Source organism: Morchella sextelata (genome assembly GCF_020137385.1).
Source record: "Morchella sextelata strain SCLS chromosome Unknown scls_5, whole genome shotgun sequence".
NCBI lineage: Eukaryota > Fungi > Ascomycota > Pezizomycetes > Pezizales > Morchellaceae > Morchella > Morchella sextelata.
The window spans coordinates 1,801,500-1,817,232 of record NW_025408620.1 but is presented as its reverse complement, the minus strand read 5'-3'; the positions used below and the strand labels follow the sequence as shown (position 1 = coordinate 1,817,232).

At 46.5% G+C, this 15,733-nt stretch overlaps 2 protein-coding genes across 2 annotated transcripts; one reads left to right on the top strand and one right to left on the bottom strand.

The window, feature by feature from the left end:
* Nucleotides 1–2,256: 2,256 nt before the first annotated feature.
* On the bottom strand, nt 2,257–2,652 carry H6S33_011033 (uncharacterized protein; the record flags this gene model as incomplete). The annotated part of the gene is made up of 3 exons (XM_044842418.1): nt 2,257–2,316; nt 2,388–2,590; nt 2,646–2,652. 3 exons carry the CDS (start codon nt 2,650–2,652, stop codon nt 2,257–2,259), a joined length of 270 nt encoding a protein of 89 aa, XP_044696963.1.
* Nucleotides 2,653–9,024: 6,372 nt separating this feature from the next.
* On the top strand, nt 9,025–14,143 carry H6S33_011032 (uncharacterized protein; the record flags this gene model as incomplete). The annotated part of the gene is made up of 20 exons (XM_044842417.1): nt 9,025–9,318; nt 9,388–9,480; nt 9,540–9,656; nt 9,722–9,844; nt 9,906–10,028; nt 10,089–10,502; nt 10,556–10,783; nt 10,846–10,908; nt 11,003–11,080; nt 11,132–11,272; nt 11,601–11,687; nt 11,743–11,805; nt 11,858–12,004; nt 12,057–12,173; nt 12,227–12,301; nt 12,362–12,469; nt 12,522–12,587; nt 12,646–12,765; nt 12,826–12,879; nt 12,932–14,143. 20 exons carry the CDS (start codon nt 9,025–9,027, stop codon nt 14,141–14,143), a joined length of 3,723 nt encoding a protein of 1,240 aa, XP_044696962.1.
* Between the last annotated feature and the right edge of the window lie 1,590 nt (nt 14,144–15,733).

The following is a 15,733-nucleotide window of genomic DNA, read 5'->3' as shown; positions in this document are numbered from 1 at the left end:
GCCTAAAATAAGGCTTAAAAAAACACCCATTCGGGCGTTAAAGTAGCTCTTAAGATCTTATCACCGAGAAAAAATTGAACCTCCAACACAGGGAGATCGATCGAGCTCAGATAGCGAAGGTGATCACTTCCCCATTGATATGAGTTCTCCTTTCTGGCCAATAGTTCATAGAAGACTTAACGACGGCGTCTATAGCTAAAAAACGAAATTCAGGACCGAGGGGAGATGAATGCAAACCCAGCCGTATGTCTGTACACCGGAGTTTCTGGTGGTTTGGCCGAGGGAACGAGAAGTGGTACGAATCTCCGCGGGAGCTTCTCAAAACTCAGCAACGAAATACAAGACGACTAGAACAAACTCGGAGTTCATGCCTAAGCCTTTTTCCTAGGTTTAGCTCTTGCTTCGCTTTCTTGGAAAATCATAATGCCGTGAGGTCGTGAGAGCAGTTGAGAATCATAGCACAGCCTCTAATCATATATGCATTTAAAACGCTGCTACAATTTTCCTTCCACTTGTTCATGTCCCGTCGTATGCTTCATCAACGACGGCAGTTGACTTAGACTAAGACTGATATGATCCTTCGCCCGTTCTATTTCTGCACATTCTACTCTCTATTTTGAATCATTCTTTATTTTCTACCGATTTCTTTTATATGAGCCCCTACTATTTTCGATCTACAGCGAGAACAGGAACGATGTCAGCCGTAGATCTAGCCTATATCTTTCTTGATAACCAGGATACACTCATCCGAGAACTTACGTACATCTTGACCACCTTAAGCGTATGATCGACAGTTCAGGAACTACTGGAGAGTATGCGTTTCAGCCCCCCCCCCCCCCCCCCCCAAACGCCCGAGCTCCTGGGGTCGATAAAATTGACCACGCAAATATAGGATACCTACTCCTGTCATTAGCATTGCTTTTTTCCACGGGCAGTAACAACCACCTTCAAGCAGTGAATTCTTACCTCCGGAAGTGCCACGCAACTCAGAACATTGAGCTTTACTCGAAAAGAGCACAGAGGCATTGACACCCAGGAACGGGGGGATCGCAGAGTTTGTAATAGTAGTAGATTATGAGAAGGATTAGAACAATATATATCAACATCTTGAGCAGCTTATTGGAACTCCTAGCCAGGTGATATTTAGGGGAGGTTAAGAAACTGGAAGTTGTACGGAGACGAGGGAGCGGATGTTGTGAAGGGAGGAGATTGTGCTGAGATGAGAAGGAGGAATGATGGTATTTGCAATTCTAGTGGTTCCGATTATTATGATATAGCTGTAGATTGAAGTCGATGATATGTAGGATGCCTCAGCCCGAAAAGGACAAAAGGGTGGATGTTGAGAACGTGACGGCGGAGAGATCTGAGAACGGGAGATGTAAAAACCTTGATTTTAGGTAACACAACCACCCAGCCTTTACATAGTATAACCGGTGATACATAGCGCAAGTGGATAGTAGAACATGTAGATATATGGTTCATGAATTGCACTGAAAGGGTACATCCCAGTCTTGCGGGAATGCCATAGTTCAGTCGAGTAAGGAAGATCGGTGATGGCGTTTTTGTTTCGTCTAATTCGGAGATATTAATTATCTATTCACCGGACGTACATCAAGTGGGTATCCCATCTAATGGACACTTCGGCTATTCCCCACCACTGTTGGATGGGCATTCTACTTGGCAGACATTTTCGAGCGTAATGGAACAGATACATCATTGGGGCTTGTGAGCCAGTACTCCGAGAATCATGTGAGCCAGTACTCCGAGAATCATTTGTAGTTTGGACACCAATATGAAATCTGAGCACTCATCCAGGCCAGTCGCCCTGCACAATTGCGATCGTGGCTTGTGATGTCGTAGTTGTCCATTCTTACCTTCGAGATACTTTGGGGTAAGGCGGTCGAGAGAACTCTCAGACCCAGCATCCGTCGAGTTTATCTCTATTTTAATTACCTAGTTCTAAAGCGAGGATGTCTGAAACATCTCACTGCTCTACATCTCTTGCATTAGTACGATATAACAATATTCGTGGTGGATGGTACATAGCATCCGCAAATGGGGCAGCAATCCACCACCTCCCCAAGATCACCCTGGCCCAGAAAAAAAAACTTGCCCAGCTCCTCAGGTGCAGCTGCCTCATCATGGTACGAGCAATCGCATTGCCGATTGGTTCTTGATAGAGCGCACGCCGTCCCCAGCTCCAAGAAGTGGCCCCATCACCCCCGGCCCCAAATATGGTAGGCGTCTTCCGTCCCATTAACTCCCATTAATATCGATGAAAGCCCGCTTGAAAAGATCCTCCGGATAGGTCTCGCACTAACAAGAACACCACACCGTTAGTTATCAACCACCCACAACTGAACAAGAAATCCCCAGGCTCGCCGAACAAACACCCGCGCCGGCAGCAGCCACAGCATCCCTTGTAGCTCTGGCTCTGGTGACACCTCGTAGCTTCGGTTTTTAGAAGCACACACACAGGGGCTGTAGTTTAGAGCGGAGGTGTTGGAGCTGTTTTCTTTCTCAAGGCGCGTATCTCTGCGCGCATAGTGCTGGTAAGTCTGTACAAATTTTGTCGGTTGATCAAGTGTTGCTGCACCGTTGTGAATGTGGTGACAACCCCACCATGCATGTAACTCTAACCCTACACAACATGAAAATATTTCCAACTGTAGCGCTCAAGTGAGATATGTTCAATCACAGTGCCCGAAGTTTTTCTCTTAGGACTCTCGAGACCATTCGGGCGAAGGGCTCTTAGGAGTAGGAAATACCCGAATCCTTTAGGGGGAGGGCTTCGCCGATCGCTGTCCATACAATGAGCTTGCACGACAAACGTGGATAAATTGCTATGATTATGCTTTCTGTCGTGTTCGGTCATAGAATGATGAAAATGGGGCATCCCGTCCGCTCTGCCATACCCAAGCATCATATCGCCTAGTTAGTACTGCAGTGGGTGACCATGTGGGAATCCTGGGTACCGAACTCTTTTGTCTTTTTGCATTTTCTGCGGGGTTGGTTGCTTGGCGACAGCCTGTGAGCTAGGCTCGTCCCCAACCCGTCTACTTCCATGCTTGCACAGGATGGGCTGGTGCTATATCTCCCCGACTTGGGTGAATTCTTTTTGTATGGGGTGCCGGCTGTCGGGGTGGCTGTCGGACTCATTTACATACAAAAAATAAACCTTTTTAGCTTCCAACATCAAAATTAAGGTTTATTCTGACCCCGATATCACATTTCGGGCTTTTATATCACAAGTCGACCTTCCATGTCATATTGTCGGCCTTCTATATCATATTGTCGGCTCTCATATCACATTGTCGGCCTTTATATCACATTGTCGGCCTTTATAACACAAGTCGGGCCCCTACATCACAATTCTGAGCCCGATATCACATTTCAGAGGCCGACAAGAGTGTCGGCCGACATTTGTCGGGAAGATATAGCACCAGACTGTACTGTGGCAGCTTGCTGCAAGTAACGGGCTGGGTACGAGACTACCTGTGAGCTTGATTTTATTGCCGGTGGCATCAACCTCACATATATTATGACTGAAGAATTGAATCCAATAATAAAGCATGTTTCCGTTTTCCGTATCAACGTTTTCTATCAGGAGAGGCCATATGTTCTGGAAGATCATTTCATACGCGATCCCGTCATCCGTGAAACCACTAATGAATGTCTGTAGCCCTGACGAAAGATATCACAGCGCCTGGAGGAGAATTCAATTATATCATTATTCATCATTGCACTGGAACACATCAACAATTATAGAGGAACGTCGCAATGGCTGAACAATCAAGGTTCTAAGAAAAGAAAATGTTTCCCTGTTCGGCACATAGTAAAGGAATGTGATATTCGGGTGTGTGATTGGAAGGGGTGTGTGATTGGAAGGGGTGTGTGATTGGAAGGGGTGTTTTATTAAACGGTACTGTATTATTATGTGGCAAGTTAGGTTGATTCACTGCGTTTAAGTTTTATTATTTGCCACAGCCTCTATAACCTAGACTGAAGCGGACTAATCCATTGGTTGGAGCAAAGGTTTTATGACACAATAATCATGGGATATCACTCGATGTCCCTGAGCATCAGCATTACACTTTTCCCAACATTTCAATACTCTTAAGGAGAACAGCGAATTTCATTTCTCGCGGCTCTCAAGTCGAACACCTCCGATATTTCTGCTCTTATTAGCGTGCATTTGTGGGTGTTGGACTAGAACATCGTTGTGACCGGTGATGGAGGAATATCTTTCAAGGTCAAGAGTGCAAAGCCGAATGAACGACTGAAAGAATACAATTCTGGAGATTTTGATGTTGTTGTGTTCATATTGATCTATGTATTGCGAGTTGCCAAAATTAACCGGACACTGCGTTACAACCAAATTTAGTATGGGAATGCAACTTCAACATCGCCTTGCAACACAACCACAGCTGGAAAAGTCAAGAGATGTTATGTCTGTAATTCTCTATGCTTGCATTACCTCAGGTTTTAATATGGCTCAGTCGCAGGCATTTAAAAGGTTAGTTGTTCTGGCCTATTTGGTTTGGGTGGTTGTAGTAGAGCGTCCGGTTAATTTTGGCAACTCGCAATATATAGAGCGCCGCGGACGCCTGTTTTATTGATGCCCGGAGCGTGTCTATCAGTGGGTCGATGTTATGGATGACGAAAGCGGTAAAACGGAAAAGATACATTTCTCTTAATACCTACACTATTCCTTCTCTATCGAGCCCGTAAATTTCTCCGGCTTTCTATGCGGTCTATACTCCGCTATACCTAGCTGCTCTAGCAATTACAAAGCATTTCCCGGATTGTAAATTATGTAATATCACTCGATTATCCGGAGCTTTGGCACTTCACCTTTTACGAAACACGTAACACTAGGGAGCTCACCCGTTGAGAGTTCATAGATGTGGACATGGGTATCATTGTGCGTGGTATTTATCGGTGCTGGCCTCAGAAAGCTGGCCTTAGAAAGAATATTCTTTCCACCGGGGGTCAGGGAAGTTATACCGTCGGGGGTCCAAGTAAATCAATACACCCCGACCAGCTGGGAACTGGGGAGAAGGACATATATCTAGTTTTAATAGTCTCCAGGCATCGGTGTTACAGCGCGGAGAGCACTGTTATTGAGAGCTTCATCGCTTTCGCCGGGGTCATCCGATGTGCTTTTGTTAAGACTGCGGTTGTCGCGCGCCACATCTGCAGGTTAATACATAACTCCATCAGATAGGGCTATCAACGTGATTTCTAGTGGTGCGCACTAGAAACTAAAACCTTTGTAACTTGGTGTAGCTAAGCCTTCGAAGTTCTAGATGAAGAACTCTCATTCGATGCCTGCAAGGGACAGCGGCATAGTCTGTTCCCGATCAAGAAAAGCTAGAAGGTCTTAGGTGTTCCTATGCTTCACCTAAAGGCTTGTTTCCCATTAGCGGTGGGTATTTGAGTGACTGAGCCCACCCTCATCTTGCTCGGAAGGAGAATAATTTGGTTCAACATCGGCGGCACCTCCGGCATGAGGTATCGATGTAGGTCAACGGGGGTTAAAGGACAGATTCACTAGAGACTGAATCTTGAGAAGCCTCAGCGATGCCATTATTGGGGTTGCAGACAACACTCTCTTTTTCATACCGCTTATTTGGTAAACTATCACCCACACTGAATCTCTCTTCTAAGGCCAGACTGGACCACCGCTGTCCGACATCTAGCTCCTCGTGTGCCGAGGGGAAACTATCCAGCTTAACCTTCCCGACGACATGAATGAAAAGCTGTGAGTCGCTGCTTCTGAAATACGACGTCTCACCTCTTTTTGCGATAGACAAAGGTTGAAACAGCCCATTTCACCAAACTAAAACAAGATTTTCCCGAGTATTGGCCTCTCATGGATCATACAGAAGGAGCCTTAGTGACCGTCAATCCCTTCACACCGTACTCTCCACCACCGTTATCTCCCCCAGCATACCTTAGTTAAGTAATAATAATAATAGTCTCCCTTATAGAGGCTAGAGTATGTAATGTTGATGATGCTGGTAATACCGGAGAATAAATCCCCCTCGTAGTATTACCTCTACCTGATGAGAGCGCAATATATACTATAGCAGCACAGTTCACAGCAGCTTAGAGGAGTGTTCTAGAGATGGCCGAGATGAGCCGACGAGCTGTTTCGATATACTCTGACCTGAGACAGTACGCTGTGGAAGGGGGGTGTGCGACGGACAGTGTTGATGGTGGAGCAGGTCATCAGGCTCATAAACTAAGTATCCACACGTTGTCCTAAAGAGAGTAAGAGTCGAAGATTTAAGTTTATCCGCTAGAAATGCGTGATAATCAAAAGGCTGAACGTCTGATGTGTTTTGCATGAGGTTTCACATCTTAGGTTCGAAGACCAACCGGTGTGCTCTTGAAATGGTAAAGCTCCTACAAGGAAAATCCTTGGCACTCACAGTAACCTTGGCGTTCAAATACCGCCCCAGTCCACTATCACACATGGCGAGTGTGGCCTAACGGTTAGCACTCGCCCCCGGACGGACACCGTGAGGTTGGACCCCCTTCGATTACAGGAGGCTAAGGGTTCAACCCGGGGGTGGGGGTAGTAGATATGGCTGGACCATCAATGCTACCTTTTGTACTTTTTTATTTGTGCGCTGATGTTCCTTTTATTTCCACATCAGCAACCTGACTGAACATGAGCTTTACCTACAAGAGTTCGTTGAAGTAAGCGAGCGCAGAACCTCTTGGAAATGTTATGAGCTGTAGGTGTTTGTTGGTCGTTTTCTGGTTGTCAAAGCACACCAAGAACCAACCCCGGCCAAGTAGACAGCCCTAACCCTGAAGACAACCGGAGAGAAACTCATCCTCGCACTTCACAACACCGTAGTTTACTGACAACATGTCTTTGGATATAAATCTACATTTTAAACTTTCTTTTCAGCGAACACTGCACAGAGACTACATTTACCTTTCCCACAGGACCTTAAACTACACTTCCCCGCCGGCTATCACCGCGACCATACCACCGAGTTTCTCCACACTCCACATTTTATCTATTTCACTGGAGGAGCTCGCCCGTAGCATCTATATACCACCGAGGCCTAGGGGCCGCCAAATCTTCATCAATATGCAAGAAAGAATTACAGGGTGATCGAAGGGCAGATTACTCAAGTTAAAGAACATGGGGAGAGAAGTAAAGAGATAAGGCCTTGAGACCATCTGAGAAGAAAGCGAGAAAATAACACCGGAGTAAGATGGCATAGGATGAAAGCCGAAATGGTCGAAGATTTGAGAAACATAAATGAAGAGGTAACAACGATAAGAAGAAAATAATGCTAAGCGCAAAGTAGTGCTTATTCGGCGGCATTAGAGAGGAATAAAGACCGCTGTCAGTTCACCGAGACCTCCGGAGCCCAAATCCATTCTTCTCCAGGTTGGTGTAGACGCCTATATTATCGAGAAAGGTCGAGGCTTACTGCAATCAGATGTTCCGAAAACGATATTTCTGGCGGCGAGCAGGAACTCGAGCATTCCAGTCTCGCCACAATTACTCAGAATACTCGATAGAGCGATCCACCCACACTACGCTCTCCCTGCTAAGAGATCTGAGATGCAAAATATTTGAACGAATCAATGGAGACCACAACCCGACAGAACGGGCAAGAGGGAAATACAAGGAATATTTGAGAGGCTACTATGTAAGGAAGATAAAAACGGTTGCTTTGCCGATAAACCTAATTTCAAACTTCCTGACACCTCGCGGTGAAAACTAAGAATAATAGAGCATACCAAGCTTAGGCCAAGGACTGCTGTGGGTGGTGGAGGTGCCGGTTATCATTTAGCTTATTATAGGCGAAGAGACGCTGAAGATTACTGAAGACGAAGACTCTACTGGCCAAAGGTCAAGCAAGTGTCACAAAGCTGGCAGCGCTGTTGGTAAAGTACTTGACAAGGACCGAAACAGGGAGGAAGTGATTTCCGGAGTGTCGACAAATAAGAGGTAGGCTACTGCAAGAGAGAGGATGAAGTCGTTTCTAAGATTGCTAGGGACTGTGCTGCTTCTTGTTGCTCAGCTTTGCCGAATTCGCAAATCAGCGTGGCCAAGATCGAGATTAGATTAGATAAGATCACGCGTGTCAAGGTGGGCATTAAACCTCTTTTTTGTGCAGTCTACCCTTGAGAATGGGTCTGTCGACTACGAAATGTAACTTAACGCAGTAATTTCCCGTATGTTTTATCCAATTGATATAGCGAGAGGGGATAATTGATGCTTCATAGGATATCACTCGTAGCGGCATTTCACCCACTCGGCTTTTTTTTTTTTTTTTTTTTGTTTAATTCATTCCACTCTCGGCCTGATAATATGGATCGAGGCCCTTCCTGTCACATATTCTTCAAAGTTAATGTTCCCTCGGGTAATGGAATTCCTAAGAGCTCCAGCTGATTATCACCGTTCTCGAAATCATCCTCAGCACCTCCACCAGCGAAAGCATCAAAGACATTCACGCAGTATACGATCCATTCTTAACAGCTCATCACACTACTTCCGGTCATAGTGAGAGTTATCGCACAGGCATCCATCTATAAAACACTTTGTAGTAACGCTTCAGTGTTTCTTCCTGCATGAGAACCCCCACGTTTCGACCATATCCCTGCAGCATAACCCTGGTCGTATAATTTAGAGTAGACATTCTCTATCACGCAACCCCAATGAGCGTATTCGAGACCGCACGATCGCAATTGAAACACGGTGATGTCCTGTTTCCTCCTGAAGTTCTCCGACCTTTCTTCCCTTCCTTTTGTCACCATCCATCACTCGCACTTCCGGATCATCAACTCGAGAAAACGACCTGTTTCATCAAGAGGGGGGTGCTCGGAGTAGCAGCCCTACCTTCCATCAAATAATATTATCCTCAAATTATTTTATCTCTTTCCATCCTCGTGGTGGTGTTTTTCTCTCATTTCACGCGCGCTTCATGACACACGTGCGCGTTTTCCATCACAAACTATCACGCCAGCACCCAGGACACAGTTGCAACAATGTGCGACAACGACCTCGTCCCAACACTAACCCACACATCCTCAACGTCCCGCTCCTACTGGCGCCAACTCAACCAACCAAGGATGGACGGCCCTTATCCAGTGATGCCAGGCGCGAACTCATCTCAAGAGTCTTCACGGTCAGGGAATCGAAGTTCATCGTCAGTCCGCTCGCGGCAATCATCCACTACAAAGCAATCATCGTACACGACGCTTCTGGGATCGGAATTGATGGAATCGCTGGATTCTGCTTCCCTGAGACGACCGCAGAATGGAGGGCCGAGTGACCGGTCTGTAAGTGAGGGTGTAGTGGTATGTCTGTTTCTGGTCCTTGCTTGTCGAGTTCAGTCTAATGGGAAGCAGCAGTCGAGTAGAGGAAGAGGTTTTGGTCCTGGGAGACAGAACGCTTTCAGAGATCATCCTCATGCACCGCATCATATGCCCCCTCCCCGGCACGTAAGTACTGCCGTTCTCTCCGCAGTTTATAGAAATATAGGTTAATTGGCTCTCACTAGCCGGGAAACCTTACTCATCCCCAACCATCCTCTTCGTACGATAGTCAAATTACACACCAAAGGAACAGCTCTAGGGAGCGTGCTAATGCACCAAATGCCACGTACCCCCCGCATTATGTATGTCTACATATATCTACATACTCTTTAACACTCTCTGTCATTTACTGATCCCTTCATACTAGGTTCAACATTCTAATCCTCCTCCAATTTCTGCGAGATACGGTAATCAATCTGGGAATTTTAGGCCAAGGGGTGATTTGGCGGGTCTCGTTACAGGAAGACGACCCATGAATCCCTTTCGAGATGTAAGTGTTGCGGTTTGTACCTCAAGGGATATTTCCTTTTATACTAATACTTCTTTCTCAGCCTCCTATGCTTAATGTCCGTCATCCTTATCCTCATGATGAAAACATCCCTGCGTACGGGAGTGGAAGAAGTGGATCGCTTGATCGTATGAATGCTCCACACACTATGCGTCCATCAAATGATGTACGTACATGGAATATCTCCTCAATTATTAGTATTATTGCGTTACTAAAATTGACTTAGACTGAGAGCTACCATTCTTCCAATTCTTCCTCGCACTACAACAAAAGATCTGTGAGTAAGAGCAGAAGACGCCAATTTGACGACCGAACCCCGAGGAGACCTCAGAGTTATCAGAGTGCTTCTAGTCTAAGGTACCCGAGAGATATTGAGCTATCAGAAGAACGGACCCGGGGTCGCTATGGTACATCAAAGCAAACGAATGTCGATCTGAGATATGGGAATGGGAGTAACACCGATGGCCCCATATTATCAAGCAAATTCACTATCAACGATTCTGATCTTATTGAACACCATGGAACTAGCTATGGGAACAGGATGTCGTATGGTCGCTCAAGGTCATCAAGCTCCATAAATACTAATGAGATGGGGTTTGCAAGCAACCGAAATGTCGACTGTGAGGGTATAGGGCCGGAGGTCAGTTCTTTTCCCACTTAATCGGCTGTACCAATCAACTGACACTACTCTAGTCAAGAAAATATCCTTCTTCAAGTATTTTTGCTCCTCCGCGGTCCAGAGCATCCCCAACCCCGTCCAACGTTCCATCAGATGTTGATTCGGCGGAGTACGAATACTCCGGTGAGTCCTACTCCGAGAGTGAAGAGTTAAATGAGTTCCCTCGCGCAGGAAATCTCACGCCAAGTAAAGAAAATTACTACCTGCCTTCGGAAGCGTCCATGGATGCGATAACAGCATACGTATGTGTTTGTTGTCCCTGCGGTTCATGAGAGCATACGAGATCAAGCTGACGATGAGGTAGGAGGAGTACCGTCCGAGACCACTTCCGGTGGGGAATAGGAGAAGGGGCCGTAAGAATTCGCGGGTACCTACAGCCAATCCTATGTTTTCTTATCACACTACACAGGTACAGACAATTAACTCAAAATCTGCCTTCGCCATCTAATCGTAGTGTATAGGATCATGTTGCTCACAGAGCTGAGTTTGTTCGCACTCGTCGCTCAAGAAGTCTGGACGCCGATGACGAGCGATCTCTGGTAAGTGATTGAGTTCCTTGTGGTTTATTATCCATACTAAAGATCAACCAGCGAGCGAGCCTTTCACAGATTGGTTCAATAGCAGCTCAGCCACCGGAATTAGTACAGAAACCTAATGATGACCTGGATGGAGGCTATACAGGGAATACTTCTGTTAATGGTATAGAACTCCCCCCGCACGAAGCCCAGGTGGTACAACTACAACATCCCCACCGCAAGTACAGAGTACTTGACAGATCATTGGGTCCAGGAATGGGGGAAGAATCTAGAGTAGTTATTCCCCATCAGGATTATTCTAAGTAGTGTACAGCCTGTACCTAATTAAACTTAGTTCATTCAATCTCCCATTAGCGAAATTTCATTGCGAATTTTGCATGAACAATGGATAATTAATCAGCCATTAATTATCCATGAGGACAGAGCGAGCAGCTTTGTGACGGCTCCTTCCACAAATGATGAAACAGAACATGTAGATAATCCTCATCCTTTTCACTCTCTCTCCTGGATTAACGGGTGGTAGGACATGGATTGGGATTGGCCTGAGAAATTGAGAAGCAATGTGTATCAGACTTCCTCCCAATCTGAAGCCACTGGCTCGCGGGATATAGTACGTGTTGAAAAAATAAAATAGCACGCATGTTCACAGACTTACGGTTATTTAGGACTATCTTGACAGGGGAAATAGGACTGTTTCCGCACCCTGCTTCGGCTCATTTGATTATCTTGTACGGGACTTTGTTTCTTACTCTATGCACATTACCCTACTGACAAATATAGGAGACTGCCGGTGCTGAAGCCAGGTCTTTTGACTCAGACAACAGCTCAATTGCTTCCTCTCTGAGATTTGAGTCCAGCGAAGCTTTCCCAGACGGTCTTCTCACATCTAGAAAACTGACCGACTTTTTCTTCAACTATCAACCTGAAGTATGCAGGAGTCTAGTATTCCTTGGCGTTGACCCCAGCTAACATGTGCCAGACCCTCAATTATAGGCCGGGGGTGGGGCTAGACTATGATGACATGCATTCTGAAAAAACAGTGAGGGAAAATAAGAATGATCCTGCGGACGATTATGCCAAGCCCCCAAAGCCTGAGGTATCCATTTATAAATTCCCACTTCGTGAACCAAACCTTTAACACTCCCGCAGCTCTACGACGACGACGACCCTTTCACAACCACCCCACTCAGAGAGAAAGCAAGTCTTCCAACAGAGAACGCTCTGGTATGTACCTTAATCTCTTTGTGTCCTGCATTATCAAAGCGAGAAACTAAAATAAAACAGAATCTTCGCGCAAAGTCTGCTCACCGGCGGATTGCAAGCGAGGGCGACAGGTCTCCTTACTTCACCAGTCAAGAGCCGAAGCCTTACACCCAGTTTACTATCGCACCGGTACGGTCCCCTTTCATAAACATTCAATGATCTGTGACTAACAATGAATCAGCAATCATTTAAACGCCCAAACGGCAAGCAAGGTTACAAGATTACGGGTGTATTTGAGAGTTTTGCGGTTCGTTTGCAACATTAACAAGGATAATAAAGAAGATTTTAACTGACAGACAGAATAGAACAAAAGCCCTTCAAAGGTTCCGCGGCCTCTAGTTATTAGGAAGGTGTCCCAAGTACGTACACCACCGCCGCTGGTGCCGGAATATAAAATGAGTGACTATGTCTCATACCCCATGCGTGTATGAAACTCTCGTGTCCTCCTCTACAGCTATGAACTTTACTAACAAATCTTACCACAGAGAGCCCATACTCCGAGGAAGTATAGCTTAGAGCAAACGAGCTACCATGTCAAAGTAGGAACATTCCCGCACCATGTTTGGTTAAACTGCGCTAATTACTTTCCAGCCCCTACCATCTCAACCCGATGAGGAATCCTCTTCTGTCCGCCGCGAGAAGCACTCTAGAGGAGCAGGTAGTCACTACTCGGAATACGACTGGCATACCGCTAGTCCATCGACCCCGACTCCTACAGGAGGTAGAATGTCAACTGCACTTGCTGTACCGGCTGGTAAGATTGCTATAAGCCAATACTCCGCGGAATCAATGATTAGTAGTCTTTCACTACACAATACCGCGGACTCCCTTTCACCGGACTTCGCATGGGTGGTTGCCCGTCCCGCACTCACAACGGCACAACAAGTACTAGAAGAGGAGCTTCGTGCAACAGCAGCAAGAAAGCAAAATGAAAAAGAGATTCTGGCTGCTGCGGCGAAAGAGAAAGCGGTCAGAGTTACTGCGGCGGCCACGAAGGCAGTGCCAAAGCAAAGGCTGATTGATATCAAAAGGTCGCCCAGGAAGCGGGCCATCGAGGAAGCTGAGAAGAAGAAGAAGAAGCAAAGTGCAGGTCCTTCTCCGAAGACCTTTGAAGCAAGTGTTTTGGAAAGAGTTGCTGCTTTTGAGCAAAACGATATCGATGATAGGTGCCCAATTATGGGAACTCACACGGTCAGGGGAATCGAGCGAAACAAGAGACCAACTGTTCTCCATAGCCCACCCCCGGCGGATAAAGGCGGTTACTCAATAATCCCCGATACTATGGAGTATTCCGAGAGCAGCGACTCAGACCAGGACGAAACCAGCCCCGACGCCGATACAAGCTTTGGTCACTACGCAGTGCGTAACCGCAAAAGCTACAACATGCCATTCGCCTCTCCCAACGCGAGCTTACCAGGCCGGAGACCGCCTGTCGGTTTCAATGGAACCCATTTCTCCCCCACCGGCAAGCGAAACGCGAGCGATGGCGCGAGCGGAAGTCACGCTCCCCGAAGCCCGCCAAGTACTCTCAACAACGGCTGCTTCCAGCCACCAGCTCTATACCCAGAGGGCACAGACCTCAACGCCGACCAGCGCGCCCGCCAATATGAGTATCTCGAGCGCGAACGCATCCGTCAGGCCACGTATAGGAGGAATCCCGCGGTGTTTGGCGATGTCAAGGCCGTTGAAGATCAGCGCAAGGCGGTGATGGCGAGGCAGAAGGGGATGGCGCAGTGTTCGGTTTGCACGAGGTGGAGGGAGCCGGGTACGAGGTGCTGTGAGGTGAGGGTTAGGCACGAGTAGGAGGTCCAAGAGGGGGTGGTATCCGGGATTGGGGGGTATGGTTTGGCAACTGGTATGGTATGAGGGCTTGGAGGATGAGTCGACCGAGCACATCTACTGCCTGCATAGCTTATACCTGTATTAGCATTCTTTAAGGCTGTGATTTGGCAGTATTAGTATTCTTTAAGCGTGGGGTATTGTGTCGAGGGGAAAGGTTGATACTTTTCTTGTTATTGTTTCTATTTTTCTTCTTATTCCTCGATAGCTATATGCTCTACAAATAAAAGAATTTTTCCAAGCCTGTTCAGCCCTTTCTGTCCTTATATTCTCCCGCACAATAAATGAGAAGAATCCTTGGTCGTTAATTCGTTCTCTATACATCCTTAGTCATCAATAACTCCATAAAAAAACCACATATAAGCACAACGACCGACTTTGGAGAAAGAGCTCATCCGTGGAGAGCTTCGATGCTGCGTAGAGCGTCAGGGAAGAAATCGTTTTAGCTGCTAGTCCCTCTGTAACGCGATCATTTAGCTCGTTTTTAATATTTCGAAGCTTCGATACGGCTAGACATCGGCAGATAGCTGGGTTTCTGGTTCTGTGTTGGTGGCTTGTTGGTGTGGTGTGGTGTGGTGTGTTGGGTTGAAAGAGGCTCTGTGGGGGTTACGTGAGGCTCTGCGCAGGGGTGGGTGGGATGAGGCTCAACTGAAGTAACGCTAACTACATTAGGTGCGAGCTGAGACCAACAACAACCGCGAATTTCACAAACTTGAAAAAGGACGAAGATATGATTCGTAAATAGGTGGGGAATGAAGGTAATTTAATCCTCCGTGAATCTTGAGATATTTCTTAGTGAACAGCTCAAGTAGCAGAGTGTGATCCGTAGCAAAGTGTGATCCTCGCGAGGATATAATGAGCTATGGCCTGAATAAGATAATTGTGTTGAAAGTTACTGACGCGCACTCATGAATAAACCTTCACTTCCCAGATACTATTTAATCAGACATGCCTGCGGTTGATGTTTAACCCTAATAAGCGCTGATAAGGAAGTATTCTACCTATTGGTTCAGAGCTCTGGGGTCATAGCATATCACTCGATTCCGGTGTTCTGCACTACGACTTTAGTATTTAAGAACCAAGTACCAACGCACGCTTACATGTGACTGGAGTTAATTTTAATGGAATGTATCCTACAATTAAACGTTGATTTGCGGCAAATCATCCTCTCTGCGGACGCTCATCCCCCTACGGAGAAGAAGCTCGGCAGTAGGAGGTAGTTAGCATTCGGGAGACAAGACGGGTATCCACAAATAATAAAGCCCAAGAAACAGCACCTATAGTCATTGCGCCTGAAGAAAGGGTACTGGAGGCAGCTCAAACATTGGTTGGCTTGTGTGCTGCACTTGCAGGAATGTGTCGAAAACCTTGAGTGGGTTTTTCACCAACTGCCTGGTCATCGATCGCAAGCGCTGGCACCGGCCTCCAGAAGAACTTGGGAAGAGTAGCAATCAGCTAGTTTCCACTTTTTCGAGTGGTATTTTACCCTAGACCGTTTTGATTTTGATTGAATGTAGCACTTGACGGACGAGGTGAGATCTATCTGTCGTTCTA